The sequence below is a fragment of the Chaetodon trifascialis genome, chromosome 6 (genome assembly GCF_039877785.1).
Source record: "Chaetodon trifascialis isolate fChaTrf1 chromosome 6, fChaTrf1.hap1, whole genome shotgun sequence".
Classification (NCBI taxonomy): Eukaryota; Metazoa; Chordata; class Actinopteri; order Chaetodontiformes; family Chaetodontidae; genus Chaetodon; species Chaetodon trifascialis.
This window is the reverse complement of record NC_092061.1, coordinates 19,146,613-19,172,397: the sequence shown is the minus strand read 5'-3', so window position 1 is coordinate 19,172,397 and position 25,785 is coordinate 19,146,613. Positions and strand designations below refer to the sequence as shown.

At 43.3% G+C, this 25,785-nt stretch overlaps 1 protein-coding gene across 1 annotated transcript in view; it reads left to right on the top strand.

Annotated features, from left to right (window-relative positions):
* Nucleotides 1-25,540, top strand: part of LOC139332426 (metal transporter CNNM4) — a 45,212-nt gene extending 19,672 nt beyond the window's left edge. Inside the window, exons 5-7 of the mRNA XM_070964377.1 lie at nt 11,695-11,791; nt 18,909-19,087; nt 19,751-25,540. Coding sequence (XP_070820478.1) covers nt 11,695-11,791; nt 18,909-19,087; nt 19,751-20,002 — 528 coding nt within the window. The 3' untranslated portion in view covers nt 20,003-25,540. The remainder of the gene's footprint in view (nt 1-11,694; nt 11,792-18,908; nt 19,088-19,750) is intronic.
* The last annotated feature ends 245 nt before the right edge of the window (nt 25,541-25,785 follow it).

Sequence of the window (25,785 nt, the reverse complement as noted above, 5' to 3'; positions counted from 1 at the left end):
GTGTAGTACGCATAACATCGCTTATTTATGATTGAATCCCTGCTAAAGCGCGTTTGTAGCGCTGTGGTTCAACAAAAGTGTGCATTGTGTGACAGAGAGCACACAGCAGGAACAAAGTTTTCATGAATGTACAGTCTGTTGAGAGAAATAAAGACCAGACGCTCAAGAAAATGTGCAAAACACTGTGTGAGTCTGTGTGTCGTTATAACAACAACAGCAACAGCAGTGTGGAAGTCGCAGCTGATCCAAAGTCAGTCAGCTGTACGATGAGATTAGCTCAGACTGCTTTAAGGGTCTTAAGAGCCAGTGTGGCGGAAAACTGATTTTGAGTGAAGTATAGCTAAATTAATTATATTACAGTTTACTCTTCCTCACGGTACACACTGTATTACTGAAGGGATGATCACCATGATATGTGTGTTTCACCATATCTTAACTTTATTTGAATCAAACGTCAAGATTTACAAGCTGCCAAGTGTTGACTGACGACAAAGACACAGAAGGATTAATACAGAAAGCTTTACAAAGAAAGCAGAAAGTAGATGTAAAGGAGACTTTCATCCTGGGTTTTTAGAAATTAGAAAGGAAATTTACACTATTCTTTATCCATCCATCCATCCATCCATCCATCCATCCATCCATCCATTTTCTATGCCGCCTATCCCTTTCAGGGTTGCGGGGGGGCTGGAGCCTATCCCAGCTGTCAACGGGTGAGAGGCGGGGTACACCCTGGACCGGTCGCCAGTCGATCACAGGGCAACATATACACACAAACACCTAGGGGGCAATTTAAAGTCACCAATTCACCTAATGAGCATGTTTTTAGTCTGTGGGAGGAAGCTGGAGTACCCAGAGAGAACTCACGCATGCACGGGAAGAACATGCACACTTCACACACAAAGGCCTGACCCGGGGATCGAACCCTCTTGCTGTGAGGCACGCGCACTACCTGCTGCGCCACCGTGCAGCCCACTATTCTTTATGTTACACACAAATAAATGAATCAAGAAACTAATCTGCAGATTAACCTCTAGTCATTACTAGGGAAAAATATCCCTTCTGACCTGCACCCTTTATGCTAATCGTATGACATTTATCATGTTGGTGTCATGTCTGAATGACAACTCAGGTCACTTTTACGTAAAAGTCAAGACTATAATCTTACTAGGTGTGACGATTGAATCTCACCTCCTTGTATAATCTCTGTAATAAATGTATTAGCTCAGTCTCTTATGAAAGACTCTGTTAAAACTGTTTTCCCCTCAGAGAGGAGGATGTGACTAAATTAATTAAAAGGGAGTCCCAATTTAAAGCCCTGTCATTGTGTGCTTTTGCACTGTTGGATGTTGGTAAACAGACAGCAGAATTTGCGCTCTAATAACATTAAATGGCGGTCAGTGTCATTGATTAAGGTTTCAAAATCCATCGGTGATGCATCCAGACTCACTTTTGGTTGCACTTGAACATATAGATGAAGCCAGCGATGTTCCATGTGTGCAAAGGTCTCCAAGTCAGGAGGAAGACGGACAGAGATGCTGTCAGTCAGCTGTCAGTGCAGTCACACCCACTTCAACCTGAGAATCTCTACCTCCCTCTGCATGCTTACACACTGTAAACACAGAAAACACAGCTTTTGCAAATCTGCTGTATCCGCTCTGTGTACATGTACACGTGCGCTCAAATCCCGCAGGGTGGGAAAATTACGCTTCATTGTCTTAACCTCGCTCTTTCACACACATTTATTTCCCACACGTCGGTTATGTCACTGTCCCCAAAACAGTCATTAGCCGGGTCCAGTAATCCACTCGACTTTCTCCCCGCCGTTCGTCTCGGTGAGATTTTCCCCCGTGGGAGGCAGGATATCGAGGATGTTGCAGAGAGACCCCACATGTGGAGCAATCCGCTGAGACCTACCATATTTGGAGGGGGCGGCATTTAGTGTCAGCATGCCAGGGGGGGAATTTTCCACCGTTGCCTTCTGGATAGAAAGATGCCACTGGAGCCAGTAGTTGTGAACAGTTCTGCACAGTGACCGTAGAACAGAAGATGAAGCAGCGTGTCACTCCTCTCACGTGTTCTCATCTTTTTTTTCTTCTGTCAATGCATGTCTCAGATTATATGTAATTCAAGTAAAAGGAGGTTAAGTTAAAGGTCCTGGACAACTATTTATTGACTCACCAAGAACAGAAGGACCGCTTTCATTAGACCCTGTGCTGATAAATATTTTAGTTCAGTAATTACAGATACACTGCAGACCACTCAATGAATTATTCATCTTTACTTCCTCTGAAGAGTCTTGGACTAGCGTGTGTGTGTGTGTGTGTGTGTGTGCGTGTGTGCGTGTGTGTGTGTGTGTGTGTGTGTGTGTGTGTGTGTGTGTGGGTGTGTGTGTGTGTGCTGCTCCTCATATTTGTCCTGTAAACAAAATTATACTCTCACATTCCAGGAGTGCTTGTTTGGAAACAGAGCGAGGAGGCAGAGAAAGATGCGGAGAGCTTGTTTTAATGTGACACTCGTTAGTTTGGACGTGTGACAGCAGCTTATTGATTCACAAACATCTGTTTAATAGTCTAGTGTTTGGTGTTAGTGTGGAGGGAGTATCTGCGGCTTTGTGCATATTTGGGAACTGAAAAAAAAGAATGGCCAAGCCTCGTGCTGATGTGGAGCTTTATTTCATCTGAATTCATTCCATCTCACAGCCAAACGGTCTAATACTATATATTATGTTATATTCGTCCTGTAAGATTATTATGTACATTACAGCCTTTTGTCTTTCTTTCTCTTTCTCTCTGCTTTCTTGTTTTGAAGTCCAGCCGCCTTTGAAAAGATCAACACATTCATGGCACAAGGCTAAGCGGCGAGAAGGCCAAAAGATTATACTCCAGCTGCTTCCTTATCCTGCTTTGGTACAGATGTAATTAAATGCATTTCTTCCTCGTAATGTTTCAAAATAACTTTCCAAGAACAACGAAAAGAAATTAAAGTCTTCTATGATAAACTTTATAGCGGTAACACTAGCTAATGTTAGCTTACCTCGCTAGCATAGTCAACGCTTCTCAAGGTTGCTTCCCTGTAAGGACCACAAACTGCCTTCACGGCGACGTGTGGGTATTGTAAAGCTCATACCTGAGGTGTGCAGCTAGTATCAGCAGTAACGTTACACAGAGGCCGTTTACACACAGCATGAACATGCGTCTCGGTTGATCCGATCACAAGTGGACCGCTGTAAGTGCGTCAGTTCACACCTGTCTTTACAAGGCGTCCCCACATGTGTCCTGAGTAAGCGCTTGTGATCGGATCTCAACTGTGCCGCTCTATATGCAAATAAACCCACAGGTTGCAAAGATCACTGCATTTCGGATAATGCAGGCACCAGCTTTTGACAAGGAGAATGCATTGAATGAAAAAGGTGATATCTGCTGCATCGACTTGGATCGTTTTTTGACTTTAGCGGTGTCCCTCTGTGACGGTGCTGTTTGAGTAACAGAATGACTGCTGGTAAAGGCTGTTCATGAGCCTCAGAGGTTTGCTATGGCACCCAAAACTTAGACCTGGCCCACTGACAGAGGTGAATGAATGTAGCCCTTGACTGCGTGTGTTTTTGTTTGTGTGTTTGTATGTGTGTGTGTGTGTGTGTGTGTGTGTGCTTTTACATGTTTGGTTGTAGCATTAGCTTCATGCATTATGTGTGTATGTATGTCTGATGTGTGGGAGTCGTCGACTCATGAGAACTAAAAACCTCAGATACAGATAATTCACTGTCCTTCTTCCACTCCTTTTATAGTATGTGTGTGTGTGTCTGTGTGCGTGTGTGTGTGTGCGTTCCTGGTAGTGAGCTTTGCTGTCAGCAGACAGGCTGTTTGTTTATGACCAGCGTGATTCATGCGTCTATAAAGATGCTCTGTGATTCTCACAGAACAGTCGACACGGGCAGAGTTACTTCACTGTTGTGCTCACACGGCTCCTTCAGCCTCTGCAAATGTGTGGAAATTTGAACTTGGTCATTTCGCGACCTGAAGAAATGTTTTAAGTCCATCAAGTGCGGATGAAAGGAAGGGATGATGTCAAGCTCATGTACTATATTAGCTGTGCTGTAGTTGTTTTGTCATAAACAGGAAACATTTGCGAGACTGGGAGGCTAGTATTTGTACTGCCGAGGCTTATAAACCTTCATCATACCTTTATTTGTGCGTTGTTGTTAGTTTCCTGGTTGACAGGCACTAAATTTCCCATTTAGTACCAAGCATCATATACTGTGTAGATGAGCCAAATCTACAAATTGAAGGTCTGACGTGAGGTTTTCAGTGGAAGAGCCTCAAAAATTATGAAGTGCTGGCCCTCATTTACAATGATGTTGAGTTTAAACCGTTTAAAATGACTTAAAAGATATAAAAATATTAAGATACAAGATAAAAGAATACAATTATTTCTCATTCTTTATTAATCAGTCATTATTTCTGTGTGGTTGATCATTGAAAAGCTGTTGTTGTTACATTCCAGGATAATTAGGTCAGGACGCATTTGTGAGCAACTCTTCCTGTTGTGGACTAGAGCTGGAAAAATGTCTGTCCTGTGAGAAAAAGAAATCTTCCTAGACATAAAAGGAGACTCTGTGCGTGTCTTTGTGTGTGTGACCTCACACCCTCGACACTTGAGAGTCAGACCAGGCTTTGGATTGATGCACGTCGACACTGACTCACACCGTTACATCTCACTGAAGAAATCTGCCACAGGATGAATGACATGGCCGTGTTTCCGACTTCAAGCTGGCTTGAGGTGGTCCTTGAATTTACAGTGAACGAAGATGGAAACACCTTTTTTGAAGAAGTCGCTCACACGGCTGATGAGCTGTTTCGGCAGATTGAAACATCTCATTTCTACACAGAGATCTGATGTAACCTTCCTCATATTAATGCATGAAACAGGCAGAAATGTCATATTTCATTGTGTTGTGAGGTTGGCACACTTTGAATTACATCATCTTGTACCCCTGTTCTTCTCCAGTGATGTTTTCTGAGTGGAGAATTGGCACCGACTGCTTATCTCAATGAACCAACTCGTCATAATCCCATAAGAGTGGTGGATAGAAACGAGTGTTCATTCACATTTTCTCTAAATTCGGGTCAAATTCGCGATTCATTTGGATGGAAACCCAGCAAGTGTTCGATGAAACTGTTCAGTCTCACATCAGTCATTAACTGAAGTCAGCGGTTCATTTTATGACCAGCACGTGGTCACAAACCGCTAAACACTGAGGCTGGTAGCCCACACACACACAACCATGATCTCACACACACACTGTCAGGAGTTGTGTGTGTGTGTGGTTTCAGGCGGGCCTCCAGCTGCTTTGTTATAAGTTATTAACAAACCTGTGACTGTCATTCCTCAGACCTCTGCAGGGGCTCGCCACACACACACACACACACACACACACACACACACACACACACACACACACACACACACACACACACACACACACACACAGAGTATGGGGTTTTTTGCCTCTGAACTGTATTTTCCAGTCCGTTTTAATACAAACATTTGGCCTTTCCATGAACCCACAGGGACACTTTGATCCCCCCTCCTCGTGTAGCGTCTCTACGGCTCAGTTCCAGCACTTTCCTGATCGATGCTTCCTTGTTAGGCGGCTGGATGGCTCCCTTTCAATCCTTGTCTCTTCAAAATGTCACGTACTTCACCCTCAAGGCCCTGTTTCAGTCCCTCCTCACTCAGCTCAACCTCCAGCCGATGTCTAACACTTTAAGTCAGGAGAATGTAGAAACACGGTGAAAACTCAGCAGATGACCCTTTTCACTGTAATCTGCAGGCCATATAACATAAAATTTTAACCGTCAAGGCTGTTACTCATGTTTATTCCTTCTTTGAGGTTTGCTGACATCACCCGTAGTTAATCAGTTAAAAAGGCTGTGAATGTTATCAATAATTGTCCAGAATGGGACTTGTTTTTCTCCTCCCCTGCCTCCTCCCACGGTGCTGTTTCCCTCACTGACAGTTGATTGTTGTTCTTTGTGAATATGTGTAATATATATTTATGTGCACGCGGCCACGTTGAATGCCTGTCGAAAGTCACGTGGCAGAAACACAGCTGTTGCTGTTGAAATGATTTTTATATCATGTTGTTTTTTGGTTTTTGGTGAAATCTGCAAAATCTGAAGCCCAAGAACCTTTAAGATTAACTCTTATTTTCAGAGTTGTGACCATCAGTTCTCTTGGTAAAAACACTGACTGTTGTCACTAAGTTGATTTCTGAGGTCTGGGGCCGATGACTACATCACTGAAAAAGACGACCAGGGAAGGAGACATTAGCCAGATGAAGAGACCGATGGGTGACAGACAAACCCCCAGACTGCTGAAGCTGACTTGGAATAGAAAACTAAACAGCTGTAACACAAACTGTCGCTGTAAACATTGGTCCTAGTTTACAGAGCAACTTTCACCTTCAAATAAAGATAATCTGGCTAAAATGTTGCTTTGTTTAAAACCTGTTATCATCTGAGGTGAGATGATCATGAGAGAAACAGCGGCTAAAACTGTCACAGCACAGTAAACTGTTATAAACTGTAATTCTGCTTAATGTAGTGCAGTAAGTCTCACTTCCCTGAAGGATTTGCTATAATACTTTCACTGACTCCACCTTTTTCCAGACTTTGCCTCTCTGCCTTCGCTGACCTTCATTTGTTTCATCCCTGAAACGGGAAGCTCCTCAAACACATGCCTCCTGTTCAGCAGTCACAGTGCAGTAATAAAGGATCGCTCAAGGCCGCAGAGGCCTGTGTTCGAGAGTGGCTGGGATAGCATACATCAGCGCCTCGATGTGTGTCACTTTGACGAATAGAGACACCAAGTTCTCGCTCACATCGTTGGTGAGTCATAAGGGGCCGACTCGAACTTTGGCCTAGACCCACCTACAGTCCAGGTCTCACGCATGTCTGAGCAGAAACACGCAACCAGGGACTCACACTTTTGTTGAAGTTGAAGCTGGAGCACAGCTCTGAGTAAGAGGTGGTGCTTTGCTGTAATGATGTCAGCATCACTTCCCATGAAACATGTCCTGCTCCTCTTGAAAAGATCGTGACTACAAACGGTTTCTGCAATTGCAGTATTAATTTTGCAGCAGTGCACTGGTACACTGGTAAAATCAGTGTTACAGCCCAGCAAGTGTTGCTCAATCCTCTGTTTTGTGTTGCCACCTGCCAGCACACGCTTGTTCATTGTCTTACATCGCCGGCTGTGTGACAGACTGCAGTGCTGACGTCTGACCCTTTGTCACACAGAGGCTTAAGTGGCTTGGTTGCTCTCTTAATTCAAGTCTGAGGCAGATTTTATTGCAGATGATACAGACAGAGACTGCAGAGGCTGGGAGGTAACATTCTCCTGCACACTCCACGGTTTATTCGCCTCCATCAGGGTTGATTTTCTGTGACACAGTATCCACAGTGACCCACTCAGGGCCTGGTTTTTAATAAACGCCTTATGTCAGAGCTGTATATTGTTGGCAGGCTGTAATGTCAGGGCAGATCTGGGAAAACTGGTCTGACGGAGGCACCGGCAGGCTTTGCACCTCTCACTGTCCTCCGCCTCCCTCTGTTTCTATTCTTTCTCTCCTCCCTCCTCTTTGTCCCCCTTTAAATTAAAACACCATCCAAACAGCAGTGTGGACGGCTGCTAATCGCCTCAGAGTCAGCCCCCTGCATGCTCCTGGGGCATGCATGAGGGGTTTTTTCTGTGTGTATGTGTGAGAGAGAGAGAGAATGTGCACGTGTCACAGGCCGAGTATTTGACCCCAGGCAATGCTCATATGCACACAGACTTGACCATATGTTGTGAAATTATTTGCAACTTTCCAAAGCTGCTGATGCACTTCGAGGAGGCTTGACCTTTGCATTAAGTGTCAAATGAAGAAGTCACGCTGCTGCAAACCCTGCATACTTGGAGGCGAAGCAGCAGAGTAGATGTTTGAGAGGATTATCAAAGAAACATTGGTTTGCTTCACAAAGTTTCCATGACGTACTGGTAGTTGATTTATTTATTTTTTTATCTTTTGCCCTCCAGTGGAGGTTTGCAATGAATGCCTGCTCCTCTTTCAGCTGCAAGTTGTCCTTGAGCATGGCATTTGACCTGTGATTACTCAACGGCCAGAGGCAGAAGCCTGTGGTTGCACTGTGCAGGCGTGGATGTGTGTAACCTGATGAATTTGGAGCGGTGCGTTGTGGAAAAGGCATTCGCGGCCACAATTTACCTTTTGAAAACCAAGGTATAAAATAGGCGCCTCCACACGCTGGGAGCTGAGCTTTGACAGCTCCAAGGATTGTCCTCATTAAAGAGATGCGTTTTCACTGTCTGCACAAAAAACAGCTGAAGAATCACAGCTATTTTCGAACATCAAAGCTCCTTGGTGAAACTCAAAGGAGAGCAGAGGCTTGGAAAAAGAGCAGGCGGGGTGAGAGAGGTGTACACGCTCGTGTTAGTAGGGCCAGCTACAGTTCTGAGTATGTGGACTCAGCACAAGCCTAAAGGAAGGACAGTCCACATTTTTACCTGGACACGCATGATTGGACATGTCTCTGAGACTCTGAGTACTTGTGAGCGTCCTGTTTCGTGATTTTAGGACGTCTTGTAGACCAAACAGTGAGAACAAATCAACCCTAGAGAGAGTAAGGGAGGAGGCACCGCTCTCAGTGAGCATCAGGATGGTGGTGGAATGACTTCCTGTTCTTTGACATCTTCACGGCGTCACAGAGCGAGCAGTCAGACTTCAATGGGTTGTTGGAGGGATGTTAGCAGGCAAAAAGAAATTGCTGGTTATGAGAAAAATAAAGCAGCCGAACAGCCAGACTCGTGCTCTAAATGTATCTGTACTGTCAGAGTAGCGTCGATGTGGAGTTTCGCTCTGATCGGTGCTGACATCGGTTGTGAAGCGCTCGCTGTTGAGCCGTGGGGAGATGTTGTGAACTTAATTCAGCGCAGCGTTTGTGATGGGAGCAGCCAACGTGGTAACTTCAGTGACAGACCCCCCCACCCACCCCGCCGCCGCACCTCTAATATCCAAGCCAGGTTTCTAAATTGGCAGGCACCCTAAAATAGCACGAGCGATGGTTATATCATATCGTTTATGTTTGCAAATGATCGCTCTCTGTGGTACCAGCTCATTCCAGGAGGTCTTAAAGAGAAATGCACACAGAGCTCAGTCAGGACACTTGTCATTTCACCCCTGAACTTTACCACAGCATGCCTTCAGATCTTGCATTTAGGACATGTATTCTGTTTGTGCTCGTTCCAACACTTTATTTCTGCTTTATGAACTCAGACTGAGTGAAATATTAAGCTAAGGTGTGATGATTTTATGGCTGCGCTGTCAGCTCAAATAGAGATACAGTATCCTTGATGTTCTGAGTGTCATTTTAACTTCAAGTCCCTACAGCCCAGCCAGACATATTTGATATGTTTGGAAAAACCTGAAAATCCTGACTAGAATGTAAATTTAAGTCATTTCGGTTTGAGGAGCACTTGGCAGCACGTTGTCAAACTGAACCCTTCAGTGGGTTCATACTCCACAAATCAAACCTCTGCTGCCTGGAATTAAAGATCTTAAACTGACTTTCTTAATTTAGTTATTGTTTATTTTACCACCTGTTCTGCTTTCATCAGCCCACTCCAGTGTGTGTGTGTGTGTGTGTGTGTGTGTGTTTGGGGGGTGTACAGGGATGGAGGGATGGAGGGAAGGAGGGATGACAGTGTGGATTAACTGTGCTGTGTTGTTGCTGCAGTTCACACATTCCAGCAGGCCGATTCAGGCCAACTCACTGTACCAACACAGAGAGGCCTCCTTAACCCCCTTCTGTCCTCTCCTCTGTCCTCTTCCCCCTCTGACTCCCCCTCTGGCTCGAATTTCTCCATCTCACATCTGTGCCGCCCTGTTCGCCTCCCTCCTCTCCTCTTGCGCATCACATCCTCCCTCTGCAGTCACATCTCTGTTCTCATTTGTGAATCCTGATTCACAGAGTCTGTACTAATGTCTGATCGAGGCCAAAGTAAACATGTTTCCTCCCACAAACGATGCAGAGGCTGTGAGAGGACAGTCACTAAAATAATCCTGTTTGCCACCTTGTTTGGACCTGTGATTGCACCGCCCTCTAGAGGCCAAACAGTGTCATTTCTTAAAAACTGAGAGTCAGGGTGACAAGGCAGTGTCTGTCCATACAGAGTTGGGAAAGTTCACTTTCTACATGAACTAGTTCAGTTCACAAATTTTAAAATGAACTAGTTCAGTTCATAGTTCATGATTCTAAATTTTGAACTAAGTTCACTGTTCCAAATATGAACTAGTTCATAGTTTTCCCATTTGTTGCTGCGAGCTATTATTTTTCAAAATTATTGCCACAGCCTATATAGAACCACAGACATCAATTATTTTAGCAGTTTTAACTCTGTAACTATGCGTCACAACATGCCTTGAAAGGCTAGCCGGGTGCTTCAGTTCAATGTGCCGTTTCAGGGTTGCTGTGGATGTGATTTTCTTTTTGAAAGCCGTCGGGCAAAGTTTGCACAGAAATGTAAAATTTTTCCCATCCTCACCGACCTTGTCATAAAACTCGTTTAAATGATCATACGACGCCTCCATGCTGCTTTTTGTTTTGATGACACATGCAGCAGTGTGACCCTGGTGGCTGGTGTTGCCAGGTTGGATGTTTTTTCCACTACATATTAAGGCCTGTTTATGGTGTGTTTTAGCCGGGTTTTGGCCTGGAAGGCTCTACAGAAATCTGGCACCCTATTGAATGAAGTTAAACTGAGAGAGCGTGCCGTTCACAGACACCAGAATGAACAAGTTCACAGTAACGTTCATCAGACAGTAATACAGTATGTTCAGTTCACGTTCGCCCAAAATATGAACGAGTTCATGAACTTTTGTTCAATGAACGCGTTCAGGCACAACGCTGCTTCATTAAGTAGTAATCATTCAGTCCACTGTTGTCCATCTCTGCTTAGAGCTGCAGCGATTAGTTAGTTTTCTAGCATTTTCTATACAATTTGACAGTAAATAAGACTTAATCAAGAAAAGCATCATTTGTTGCAGCCTTAGTTCTGCTCTGATGGAGATGAGGATGTTATGTGATCACTCACTAAATGGGATGATCAGCTGCCCAAACATGTCATTCAAATGACTTTAAGTGGAATTTTTTTTTGGATGTTTCAGTGGACATTTGCCTTCAGAAAGACTATCAGGAGAAACACTAAATCCTTGCACCTTTCTTTGCAATTGTTTGACCCAACAAAAAACAATTTTAAAGTAAATATAAAGCACAAAAAACATCTGTCTGGCTGAAAATTAAAGAACATTCAAACTGTATTATTTTGTGCTGAAGCAACTGGTACAAAATTCAAACAGCTGATCCAGGTTTATTTATTTTATTTGTTTATTTTACCTACTGGTGTTTCTCACCATGATCTGATATTTCACAGATTAGCTGAGCCAGTGATTTAGTGCAAACATCATCCACACACTAACTCATAATGATAAAAATAGCTGTCACTCCCTCCGTTATGGCGCCGTGTCTGGATGAACACACAGAAATGAGGAGCTGCAGTTCAGTTGCAGCGTAAATCCCACCTGTGAAACCTGGATGTCACTGAGGAGTTTTTCACTTGTTTCTGTTGTTTTTTTGTCAGGGTCGAGTGGAGGTGGAGGCCGGCAACGAGAACATGAAGTTTGAGACCGGACCTTTCTCATTCTACGGTGTTATGGCACTCAGTGCCCCCACACTGGGTGAGTCCTCTCCTCTCCTCTCCTCTCCTCTCCTCTCCTCTCCTCTCCTCTCCTCTCCTCTCCTCTCCTCTCCTCTCCTCTCCAAATTACTCATGCACTATTAATCAATCTACTATGGTTATATTAGTATTTGCAGTCAGGTTTAAATGCCTCTACTGCCACCCAGTGGTGAAATGTTTGCGTGCACAGCCTATTCTGGCGCTGTCATATCTGGAATGGATAATGGATAAACATTATTAAACTATATCATAGCTTAGCCAAAAAACACGTGTGACAACTTCAGCCCCATCTGGTGATTGGTGTGAAGCTGGTCAGCCAATTATATGCAGCCATTCTTTTATTTGTTAATTTGACAGGGACAGTGCTAATTGATCAACCAAAGACAATGTAAATGAGCCACAGCCAGCCTACAAAGCTGATTTTCATCTATAGCTTTTTTTTTAAAACTTAATTGTAGCAGAACAGTTTCCTGACATCAGGACATTCTTCTTTGAGAGAGCTGGTACCAAACTAGCAGCACATTTCATAGACGGTAAAAACAAAAGAAAAGGAAATGCAGCAAAGATTGAGTTTCTCACAATGTAGAACTGTTGTGAATGGGATTCACGCTGTTTGTTGGAGTTCCAGGTGGGTCAAATTTGCCTCCTGTGATATACTTTATTTATCTGATCTATATTTTTGAATGCTTAACATACTTCTCCAACACGCCCTCATTCACCCACCGTCTTGTGGTTGACCTGCCTGTGAAGGTTTGACAGCAGTGGACAGGTGTGAGACAGAGGCTGCTCTGGAAATCAGTCAGTGATCACAGTGTTCTTTGCACTGTGTGATATCAAAGCCGGAGCTTTTGCTTCATGGAGGAAGGTTTGGAGGGCTCCTGTGTTGGGATGGAGGAAGGGGATTTTCTTGCTAACATTTGGACTCCTCCCCTCCTCTGTCTCTGTCTCTGTCTCTGTCTCTGTCTCTCTCTCTCTCTCTCTCTCTCTCTCTCTCTCTCTCTCTCTCACACACACACACACACACACACACACACACACACACACACACACACACACACACACTTTCACTCCCTTTAATACCAAAACTCTTGTTTTTTCTCCCTCTGCCCATTTTGCTGCTTTTTGTGTTTGTTGTTTCTGTTGTTGACGCTCAGCTGTCCACTCGTCTGTCTGCCGTCCACTCATGTCAGTTTCATCTCTGGATTCATGTCTAAAACTGACCTAAAGGGTGTGTATGACCTGTCCTCTGGGTAAGTAAAGGCAGCAGTTTAAGGCCCCATGAACAACTGATTTGGAACAGCAACAACCTGGAAAGACATAAATGGCTCCCGATCCAGCGACTCTCTTTCCTTCTATTATCTGTTTCATCCAGCACTCAACAGCTCACTTTTTCAGGTGCTTCAGAGATTCATCAGGATCATTTCTTCATTTTCCAACCTTCCACCCCTCTCATCATTGCCTGCCTCATTCAGCCATTTCATCAAAACTCCTTATCGATCAAAAGCAGCTCAATAACGAGAAATACTCACCCTCAAACTGTCTAATGTGACAGTGAGCAGAGTTTTTCTGTGGTTTTTGCGTGATCCTCTCCCAGTATGGAGGCAGATCTTCTCCCTGTCACCCACTGTCTCACTCTCCCTCCCTATCGTCCTCCCTCTGTCCCATCGATTACCTCCTCCTCCCTCACTCCCTTCTCTCCTCTCAGTGGCTGCACCCCGTCCTCGCCACCTCTCCTTTAAGAGGTTTTCTCTGTTCTCTCGGTTGCCAGGTAAACTCCGGCATGTCTGGGTCCTTTAACTCCACAGATGGGCGGGGCTCGGGTGGGTGGGCAGCCCTGGCTTTGATTTGCCAGGTGTGGATTTGAAATCTTTGTACATGTTGCATTAGAAATCTGGCGAAGGGTAAATTAATGCCTGATCACAGAGGGCAGAAAATTGCTCTTTATGGGTTGAAATGATGGATTATGGGTTGCACTCATATGTTTAAGTGATGTTCATCAGATTAAAATACCTGCCATGACATCAGTGAGTGTGCTGTGTGTGCCAAAGGGGCGATATGTTCAAAGCTTTCTCCCCACAAACAGCAACGTGACAGCACTTTTCTTGCCTGTGTGATACATTGTAGATTTACCCTTTAAGGACAGCAACGAGTTACAAGATGACAGCTGCTTTTTGGCAAATAAGCTCTTTGTCCAACCAAAATGGCCTCATTTTCACCTGGTTTTCTCCAGTCAACATTTTATTTGCATGAATTTTGCAGAGCCGGCGAGTAGGAGGCGGTGAGGAGGTGGCAAGTCGACCTATTCTAAGCAAACACGTGTAGGCGTGGGTCAGCGTTCGTGTTACTGTGCAGCACGAATTTAAATCTTCTTTGTCACAAAGAGGTTTGCCTGCTCGGACTCTGGTGCAGCGCTTCTCAAAGTTTTTCTGGCATGCCCCCCACGCTGCAATTTTTATTGCAATGACAGGGGGAGCAACTATTCAACACGAACGCAAATTGAATCACTCCATATTTTTCCCCTGCTCATCCACGGCTCTCTGCTCCAGGGGGCGCCATTCCCTGTCTGAGAGCCACTGCTCACTGCACAGAAGGCATTTATATAGGCATAAGGAAGGTATTTTTATTATCAAATTCTCCAGTACACGCTCACCAGTGATCATTTTATCATATTTAACAGTGCATGCGTAATGTGCACAAAGGTGTGACACAGCAGAATAAACTCTGATCAAAACAAATATTCAGTCTGTGTGTGAAGATTCAGGAAATAAGAGCGTAGATGTCAGCACTAACCTGAACACAAGTGCGGAGGAGACGTAGAGTTGTTGCAAAGTGAAAAAGTTGATCAAAGAGCACATTTGCCAAAATGTCAGCGTAGTTCCTAAACTGGCAGGGCACTTGGGGACAGAAAATGATCGCATGGCACCTCTAAGATAAAATGGAGAAGGATAGGACAACATCACGAGACACCCAGATGGAAGCCCCTCGAGCGGTGAAGCTGTCCGCTCTTTGCAACATCAACTTTAGATGCATCCTCGTAGCTTCAGATGGCTTCTTCCTCATCAGTATTTAGGTCTAAGATGGCTTTAACTGTAAAGTAAATGAAAGGAATGGAGGAGAGAACGTGGAGCTACTGAGATGCACCCTCAGATGTTTTTTTGGTTAATGTTGTCCTATCCCTCACCTTTGTGCTGTAGTATAAACCCTAGTTTTTAAAGGCTAAAGGGCATTCATTGTTGAAATAGATTCTTTTACAGTACAACAATCAGTGTGTTTATAAAAAAAACTCATTAAACCTGCAGCCAATATCTTTTCTTTACTTAATCACAAAGGCCCAGTTCCAAGTGTAATCCCAGTACCTACTCTTGTACTCTACTCTACTCTTGAGATGTGGGATTAGAGTAGGCCCTAGGATTGTTGTTTGGAATTGGGTCCATCACTCGTCCACTTTAGTTTTAAAAACACTAACTCACTCCAGCACCAGGTCACAAGTAGAGAGAGCTTTGGTTGCTTTTAAAGCTTCACTGATTTTTAAAGTCTTGAAGATCCAGTAGGTCACTCTTCTATAAGTTTAACACCAGAGAGAGAAGTTAAAAACCGTTTTGGTACATACCTGTCCGAGCTCAGTCCTGATAGTGTGTTCTTCAACCTAATCATCCATCCACATTTCAAAATAAAAGCTGAAAGATGCTCGCCTGCAGCTGTAGCAGTCATGCTTCAGAAAGCCTCTTGTTTGGTCACAGTGACTATGTTTTCATGTTCCTCATCGTCACTTGTATTCATCCATATGTGCTCCATTTTGAATAAGGCTTGAATCTTGCCTGTTTGCGGTCAGTGCTGCGCATTGTAAACAGGTCTGCTAGCCAGCAGTTTGTAAAGCTGAGGGAGAGATTCACGCACAAAAGAAAAGCCCACACTTCTCATCAGAAGAAGAAACACAGACAAAGACTCGGATATCAGCATGTTTTCTGATTGGTGCAGTATCCTAACAAATATTGATCTGCACCATTATGTTAATCAGAGTGGCTACATGTAAACAGCTTTGTAGGAATATTGCGTTTCTTTCGGAATAAGGGCAAAAACTGGAAACTTTTGTGCACATACATGTATGTAAATATCTATTAAACTTTTGGAGTCCTGCGTCATGCTGTTACACAAAGTGAACAACTCTCTGCTCCCTGCCTCCACAGTGATGTAAACAGCATAATACTGTAGAATAGAAATATTTAGATTTTGTTTACACAATCTCATCTTATTAAAGTTTACATAACCAGAGTTATGTCACACGAATGCTAAAAGCCTTCAAAAAACAATCATAGCTTCAAAAGCTGAGTATGTACTGAGAGCTTTGATTAGCAGTGGTTTTTAAGCTGCAGAGGAAAGAAAAAGAAAGAAAAGCTGCCTACTGGATCTTAAAAGTCACATCAACATGATAAAGACTGTCCCACAACTAAATGAAACCTAACCACTAACTCAATAATTAGCTGTAGATATCCAAGATTAACAGCTAGTTTAATTCCTCGAACGCTAACACAGTTGACATGTCCAGGTAAAACAGTTTCCTATGACTCACTGAGGCCCCCTGCTGGAAGACTCACACCTACTGGTAATAATGGACAGCTGGTAAAGAGCATGTGTTTGAAGTGTGTGACACATTGACCCAAATGGTTTCGTCTGGATGAAATCAGCATGTCAGAATCTGCCAGTTGGGTGACGCCCATGAATGTTAGTCATCGTAGTTTCAGTATGTTGGAGCAGAGGTGGAAAATAACTAGCTAAAGGAAGGCTTTGAGTTATTATGTGTAATTATGATCAAGAAGCTGTTAACACGTATGAGTCCCACAGTGACAGACTGCCCGCTGGCTTGGTCTGACTGAAGGCATTCCTTTTTTTTTTTTTTAAACTTTATTTTGCAGTTTTTCATTAATAAATATACAACTTCTAAACATACACACATAAACAACATAGACCCCCCACCCCTGCGACTCTTAAACAAAAATGAATATTATAAACAGAAAAATACAACAAATACAAAAATAGTCAGACAGGAACCTCTCATGAGTGAATTGATGTTTTGAGCATCCAATACAACCAGTGTTAAAGTATATCACTGAAAGGGAAATTCTATAAAGGGACTCCAGGTCAGGTATCTCAGATTTTGGAAAATACATCAAATATCTGTCTCCAGTAGTCGTTGAGGGAAGTGCATGACCAAAACATGTGTCTTATTGTGGCGGGTACATAGCTGCACCTTGGACAACCAGGATCTGCATTGGGAAAGAGTTTGGACAATTTATCCCTTGAATAGTGCAGGCGATGGAGTACTTTAAACTGAATTAGACCATGGCGTATACAGAATGACGAGGGATGAATACGTTTTAGACTATGTTGTCTTTTTCCCATGCCATTTTAATTTTATCCCATGATACTGGTTTCAAGTCTCCTATCATATTGTAAGTCACAGATACACGCTTCCTCTCATAAGGATCTAGTCCTAGAATTGCATCTAAATGATTCCTTGGTGGTGGGAAAGGAAATGAAGGAAACTTTTCTCTGGTAAAGCTGCGTATCTGAAGTCGTTCCATTTTTAAACCTGGGCTACGTTACAGTTGGATGACTAAAGCCGAGATGATTAGTCAGTCAATCCATCAGTCAGTGGACGGAAAATGAACTATTCTGATTGTTCAGTAATAAAGTAGTTTGAGACACTTTTCAGGCAAAAATGACAAACATTTGTTGTCAACGGCTTCTCAAATGCTTCTTTTTGATTTTCTTTGAAAATTAAGTCTCTTTGTAATCGCTTTGTTATTCGCTTTGTAATCATACCGATCTTACACAGGATGTTTGTATTTCATGCAACACTTCATGATAGTAGCTGTCTGGGATTTCCCACGTATTACGTGTGGGTGTTAAACATTAGCTTCTCTCCTCTTTGGACATGTTTTCACCTGTGAATTTGGCTCACAGACAAAATAAATGAAGCAATCCTGCCCTAACCTGAGTGAAGGAAGGTCATGTTTATTTATACTAACACACTTTAACACAGTATTTCTAAGCATTTTTAAACATTTAAAAAACACCATAAAATAGCTGAAAGCGGACATTTTTAAGTTCTCACTCATGTACAGTATTCTTCAACAATTATAGCTTCTTCTTCCCAGACTTTATATTATTCCATCTGTATTTTAGCATCATTAATTAAGTACATTAAAATGTGTTTATGACCCATTTAACCTGTAAATGCAAAATAGATGGTGTTAGCTTTTCATTCATTTGCGTTGCTCTGTGTTTCCATAGTACAGAAAGTTCCACATAGTTACATTTTTTGACTTTATTCACATGAACGTGTCACTTGCTAATTTGGATGACGGATGAAGTAAAGTAAGCAATCCTCCCCTAACCTGAAGAACCTGACGGTATCAGACATTGTTTCCACCTCTGTTAATGAGCCACGTGTCAGTTTGCATCCTCCGCTGGCCAACATTCAGTGACATTCTTTGTGAATATGTGAGTGAATCAAGTTTGGTTGGCGTGAGGCATCCCTACAAACACAACTTGAGTCACTGCTTGTCATGTTATTGGAAATTTTTGTGTGTTACTGCCTTTGGGTGTGAGAGAGGCACCACTTTGCTGCTGTGAAAGTGAAACAAAGGGTATGTACAGTAGATGGTTATGAGTTTGTTTGGAATAACCGTACATTAACCCCTTTTCCAGCCCTCTCTGTCTCTCCTGCTCTCACCAATTTAACTTTTGTTTACACGTTGCTGTTGTTATTTTGTGCATCACCATACCTTGTGTGCCACTAATTAGTCTGAATTCATATCATTAATATTAACTTGCATTTGAAGCTGCACTGCATCTTGTGCGCTCGAGGCCTTCCGTTGGTCTGTGTTTGCATCGTAGAGCCATTAATTCACGAATGGCTTGAAACAGTAGTGTTAAGCCCCCGCCGCAGCGCTCTGTAGCGATAAACGCTGTTTCCCATTTCATGTACGTGTCCAGGATGGTCGTGATAGATCTTTAACACACAGCTCTGTCTTTTCGTTGCTAACAGGAGCTTTTAATAACCTTTTCTATGTGTGTGTCTGTGTGTCTGTGTGTCTGTGTGTGTGCATGTGCAGAGTTTCGTTCGCCGTCCCACCTCAGCGGGTTGAACCGCACAGCCTCTCTGAGCGGAGCCGACCGGACAGATTCGCTCTCCATCAGCGGCAGCAACAGCCAGCTCAACAACAGCATCCCCTCGCAGCAGTACACACCCGACTTCTACGTCCGAGCGCTCACCGACCTGCAGTTTGTCAAGGTTGGTTGTTCATCTCTGACAGAATTAGAACGTGAGTTTAAACCAGGAACAGTGATGGTACCCAAACAAATGCATAGGAGATGACAGACCAGGTGTGACAAAGATATAAATGGCAGATGGAGTGAAGGTAAAATTTAAGAACAGTTTGAAAAAGGAACCTGAGAAGTTACCATTTCTTTGCGTTACTTGACTACCAATAAACTTTAAAAAACTGATCACCTGGTGTAACAGTCAGAGTCTGCAGCATCATTACTGTAATACTGAATAGCGCCGCATGGTGGTGGTGCCTCCTTTTGTAGAACCGTTTTAGTTGTTCACCGATGTCTCACGCCCTACGGACACTCCCGAAGAGGAACTCTATAACGAAGACTCTGTAATGAGTTGGTGCTGGTCGTGGCGTCTATGTTTTACAAACATGTATGTTTAGTGAACATAGTGCCGTGGAGACCTGGCCTCGTATGGTCGAAATTCCATATTGTGAAATAAAACGGTTGAGTAAAATCCCAACTTCAGCGCCTGTCGACTCTGAGTTAGCTTACCAACCAGAGCCTACGCTAGCTGCTTAACCTGCTAGCCTCTCCACCTGCACCTACGCTCATTACACTGGTCGACCAATAAAAGCATTCTGATCTCACCCTTATCTCCCCGCCTCCTTCCTTTTAGATCACACGGGCCCAGTACCAGAACGGCCTGATGGCGTCTCGTCTGGACAGCACGCCCCAGTCCCCCGAGAGCGGCCACAACATGGCTCGCCTGGATCAGACCACTCCCCCCGTCAATGCCACCATCACGGACCTGGGAGTGGACTCCACCCCTACGGAGAACGGACCAGACGAGACGACGCTTCTCCTCCTCAACGAACAGAACTCACCGCACACAGTGAACCACCACAGCCAATTGGAAAACAGCATTTGACCACCCCCATGCCCACCCCCACCCTTCCCTCCATACTCCGTTTGCACGCATGCACTACTACGCTCGAATGTATGCTGAGTGGGGGAGGAGTGTGTGTGTGTGTGTGTGTGTGTGTGTGTGTGTGTGTGTGTGTGTGTGTGTGTGTGTGTGTGTGTGTGAGAGACTGAGTGAGTGAGAGAGGGTGGGGATGCAGACACATGCCTTGGCACAGCTGGCAAGGTGTAAAGAGACAAGCCATGTGCATGCATATTGTGTAAATATGCAAGGATTAACCAAACCAAACACACACACACACACACACACACACACACACACACACACGCAGACATACCAAAGTGTATTGTGGGAAGTTGCCACGTCCAATTTTCCATCACAAACGGACTCACAACAAACCTGACACTCATCTGAGGTCGTTCATTGCCAAAAATGAGCATCTGTATCTGTGTGTGTGTGCGCGTGTGCACGTGTGTGCACATGCTCCTTAATGTATTAACTGACGGCAAAGATCTGAAGGACCTGATTGTCTGGACCAGAAGGCTCCTCCCTCTCTCGCCCAGGCGAGTTTCTTCCTCTGTGTGTGTGTTTTTATATGTGCTTGCGTGTGTGTCCTTCCAATTCACTGTCCCTAATCAGAGACTCAGGGAGACCCCCCCCCCCCCCCCCCCCCCGCCCTTTGCCAACGTACATACATGCAACTGTGGTCCAAAGCCGCGAACCAGCCCACCGCCGCATGTGTAGCAGCCTGCATCCCCTCCTCACCATCCATACAGCTAGAAGACAAAGACGACCCGAGCATGTCAGCAGAGTTCAAACAAAGTAATATATGTTCCGTAGAAATTTATAGCCAGATATTTATTGATGAATTCAGTGTGAGACGGACACACAAGACTCCTACTGACTCTTGTTTGGGGGAGGGTTTGGGGTGGGTTCGATATATCTATTTTTTTCCTTCTTGTTTCCTTGATAGAAGCAGTAAGTAGCCCAGAGCCTTTATCCCAGAGTTGTTAAGAGATTTAGCAGCGATAGACAGCCAGTCTGTATCGTGATTAAGACAATCAATATGATCATTATGAATGTGTTAAATTAAATGTGTAGGGTACGTTAACTGTGGCCACCCTGTTCTCAAACGGCCTCCCCTCTGTGAAAGCTTTTGGTTCCCCCTCCCCCCCGATTTTAGCCTCCACCGACAGCACGTCTGAAAAGACGTGAAGTGTCGTGGAGGAAACAGTTTTCGCAAAGGTGCAAGACGTTTGAGAGCGCTACGACATGGCGCCTCCTTTCCTACTTTATAAGCGAGGGTGGACTGTGCGTATGTGTGTTTGTGCATGTATGTGACCAAAATGGCCGTCACCAGACTTGGTGGGAACAGAAACCAAGAGGGAAGCTTGATCACATTCTGATGAGAAAGTACTTATAGAAATCTGACTTTATTTATTGAGTTCGATGTGTGTATGTGTGTATATATATTATTATCAACGGTGGGGGGGGGCAGGAAATGTGACTGTGCCTCGTTGTGAGATTTTACCTGTTAAATGATCCTTTGCATTCAGTGGTTATGTTTGGGTTTCCCTTTTGGTAAATCAGATCTTGGGGGGGCGGGGGGTTCACTGAACACCTTAACATTTATTGTTGTTTGTATTTGTGCAGCCAAACACACACCACTCAGCCCTGACAACAGTCATATTTTGTCAGTTTTATGGGAAACAATGTTGCATATTGTCTGATCATCACAGTGCACACACTCCAGTTATATTTTACTGTACCTTCTGGGAAGATTTTGAAGGAAACATCTTTCCTAAAACTCATAAATTTTGTGTCTTGTGACAGATTCTTCTTTGCCTGATTTCCAGCAGAGTCACTGTGGTGTTCACGGATTTTTTTTTTATTTTTTATTTCTTGACATGAAAAGTAAATGACATGTCAGGCTTCTGTTTTTAAAGGGACAGTTTGCTCATACTTGTAGCTATTTATTGCCGAGCTCTGGAGATATTCATATCATGAATATGGCTGCCTTCACTTGAATATACTGAAACTAGAGAGCAACAATACATTTGAAAAACTCAACAGCAGCGTGTCTTTCCAGAAATCACGAGCTGGTTTGTCGCAAACCATGTTGTGAGCAGCTGTACGCTAATCTACACAAGCTAGCAATGTCACAATAAAGTTAGAGGACTAAATCCACTCTTCCTTCTGTGCAGTGACACAATTGGTGGGTGTAATTTGGTAGAAAGAAAATAGTTCCTGCATGAAAACTGCTTACAGCAAGCTCAGTGAAGTATCTTGAGTATCCAGCATGATTGGATGGATTCATAAATTGCACTACAGAAGAAAAATAATTAGATTTTGAGGTGAACTGTCCCTTTAAAACCAGAGAGAAAGTGCTGCTGTTCACACAAACAACTACATGTACCAGAATGCAATGCAGCCACACAAAAAGTGTTTTTAGTAAGCATCGCTCTCTTGTTTCCTCTCGTCTGTGCTGTCAGTATCACTTATGTGTTTTGTCCACTAAATGCGCATAAATGACAGGCGAATCCAGCGAGTTCCCATCTGCTCTCTACATGTTGTAAAAAGGGATTCTGGGAAACGTAGGACATCAGGAGTAGGAGTTAAACACCAAAAACAGTATGATTTTAACAGTTAATTTCAGAAGGCAGCGATCTGCTCTCCGGAGATCAGCGCATGAGATTCTCCGTCAACAACACTGACGCTTTGTTTCAGTGAAACTACTGAAGAACTGTTCGGCTGTACTGAAATAACTCGTCATGTGGCGTTCTCTTCTGAGCAAATATCACTCATTCTCCAACAAAACATCCTCCTGTCCTGTAAGAGGAATGATGAAGTGCTTTTGCTTCCATTTTTCAGCGTGGATCTGAAACTGAAGCTTGACAGAATGATTTCATTTCTGCTTTCAGGTGAATAGGAATGACTTGTGATTCTGTGGAATCTCCTCCTGTGGTTTTCATACACAGGAAAGCTTCAGTGTCACAGATATTTTGGCAAAGAATGAGAAAATTAGCTCACTCTAGCCAGATATGCACATTTTGCCTGTCAAATTAACACGTAAATAGCTTTTGAAGCAGGCCGCCAGTGCCCTGAACGGATAGTAGACTGTTTTTGCAAAAGGTATTTTGTGGGTAATTATCTCTTAATGTCATGTGTAAGAAGAATCGAACACTTTCTGTCCAAGACTCTTAATAATTAGACATGTTTTGCTGGCTGATGCTTTATGGGTCTGAGCTGTCCTGGTCTGCTGTCTTTTCATCAGAATGGTTTATCTCTACGTTGCTTTGTCAGTTCGTGTGGAGGTTTTGTTGTATGACATCCAGTTTATGATCGGTCACTTTACTTAAGATCAACTTCACAGGCTGTCACAGAGGCTGTGGGACCGTCTGAGCTTGTTTCACACCGCGGTGTAACACAGTGCCTCACGCTGCCTTAAAAACACTTCACTTTGAGTCTGGGGTCCAGTTTAACACCTTGTGGTACTGTCCAATTAATTTTTTTAATTGGAAAACGTTCACAATTACACTAGTCATATTTCAGTGTGACAACACTAAAATCACAGCAGTCTGGATTCTTAGTCATATTACTGGTTGAGTTTAAACTTCAGTGGGCAAAGCAATGCAGATTATTAAGAAAGCAAGTGATGGCAAAGATGAAAATCTGGTCTAAAGAGAAACAAAATGTGGCCCTCTATGCACCGCTCATTGTGGAATCATGAGTTATGCTGTTCTGCTAATTAACTACTTTATGACCTAATAATGATTGTTTATTTTTTAATGTGGAGGTCCTATTATGGCAGAATAAATCAAAGCAAAAGTCAGATTCTTCACAGGAAGTGTTCGCTCACGGTGTCGCTCAGTGGTTTTCTTTGTGGCTGATAACACTAAAGCTGACCTGCAAGTTACTAAAGTTAGCCTGAGTGTGGAACATCAGCTGAGCTCGTTAGTGAACATCTGGAGCTGCTTCGCTTCCTTTGTCTTTCATTTTGAAAAACAGCAACATTTTCCTGGGGTTGAATATTCAAATTCATGTGTCCTCAAGACAAATGACAGTCCTGGATAGTAAAGCTTGAGCACAGCATCATTTTGAGATACATGTATGTTGTTAGCATTCAAAAACTACATCTCCCATGAGACTGGCAGCATGCTATTCACTCACAGCAATCCCAACATAAATCTTAGGGGTAATTTTTTTCTTTTTTTTTCTTAAATCTGTCATCCATCTGCAAGTTCACATCTTAATATGTATTTTTGTGGTCCTGCTCGTGTCCCCCAACATTTCCACTGGCTGGTGGCCGGTGCAGTGTGTGGAAACGCTGGTTTCTCCTCTGAGCAGCATTGCGTAAATTGAGGCAGACTGTGACACCACCTGCTGCTGTTTTACTTTCACGTTCATGTTAGGAATGCTTCGTGACTCAGCCGTTGAGAAATTCATGGAGTGCTGAGGTCGTAGATGGACATGCTTGCATTGCACAATCATGAGATGTGTTGCTGTTAAATGCTGACAAAATGTTGTTTATTAAAAGCTGCTCAAATTTCCCTGCAGCGGTCAGTCGTAGACGGCCATTTATCTGAAATAACATGGAGAGAAAACACCAGCAACATGTTGAATCATTTCAATGAGTAAAAGCTGTTTTTACAGTAAAGAAAATGGCTTTATTTTGAAAGAGTAATGCTGTTCTTTCCACCCACTGATGTTTATAACTCAACCAATGGAGTTTCCTCTGCAGGCAGCTGCTCTGCTTCTGCTGCTGTTTCCAGCTCCTCGTCGTTCCCCCAGACTCCTCCGTCAGTAAAAGTAGAAGCACTTTAGCAAAGGAAAATCAGTATTTTCCCAAAAAGACAGAAATTTGCCAAAGTTTTCAGCTCAGTAGTTGTGTTGCAAGACCGTTACGGACCGGGGATTTGTAATCATTTGTTCGCTGACTGCGTTACGTGACACAGCTTTTTTTCATTTGGCTGAAACAAAAAGGTTTGAGGAACTCTCTGACTCACCGTTCTGTTGCCTTCACTAATCTTTTAATGACTGTGCTGGATTTTTTTTTTTTTCATTCCTGAATTATTTTTGACAAACACACACACACACACACACCCATTTCAAAGGACTGTTTTTTTTGTTCATTTTGTAGATTTCGATGGCTGAGATTGTTGTCGAAACGTGAGCCCGTGTACCCCTCCTGTTTTAAATTGTACTGGGTTTGGGTTCGTTATGTGTGGTCGTATGTGTGAATGCCTGTGAATCAAGTCTGGTTGTCTTTTTGTACCTCAGAACACTGTCAGTAATTGTGGTAAATCTTTTTTTTATTTGTCATGGAATTTAATTTGGGAACAGAGCGAATGGAGTGACCGGCATCGGGGGAAGAAATAAACTGATTGTCCTTCATTCTCTCTGGCATGCTGTAACTTAAAAAACAACAACAGAGAAACAAGGTGTAAATAATGTTTTATAATTTCTGTCTTTATGAGTTTTCAAAATGAAGTTATTAATAAACCTGAGATATATTTCTCTATGAACCTTTGTGAATGTCTGGGTTTGCTCTGATCCCTCAAGAGGCATATGAACAACGTCACACATAGAAAACATAAAAAAGTGGCACTTGTTGCCGGATAATGAGTAAATACCATACAATAAAGCACAGAGAAGTAAATAAATATACAAATGTGTAAGCAAGCACTTCAGATATACAGTAGTTGCTAAAGTAACCATCATTATTATTATGAGAAATATTGCATGGTCAGTTAACTGTTTGATATTCTTGTGTTTAATTATTTGTGCTG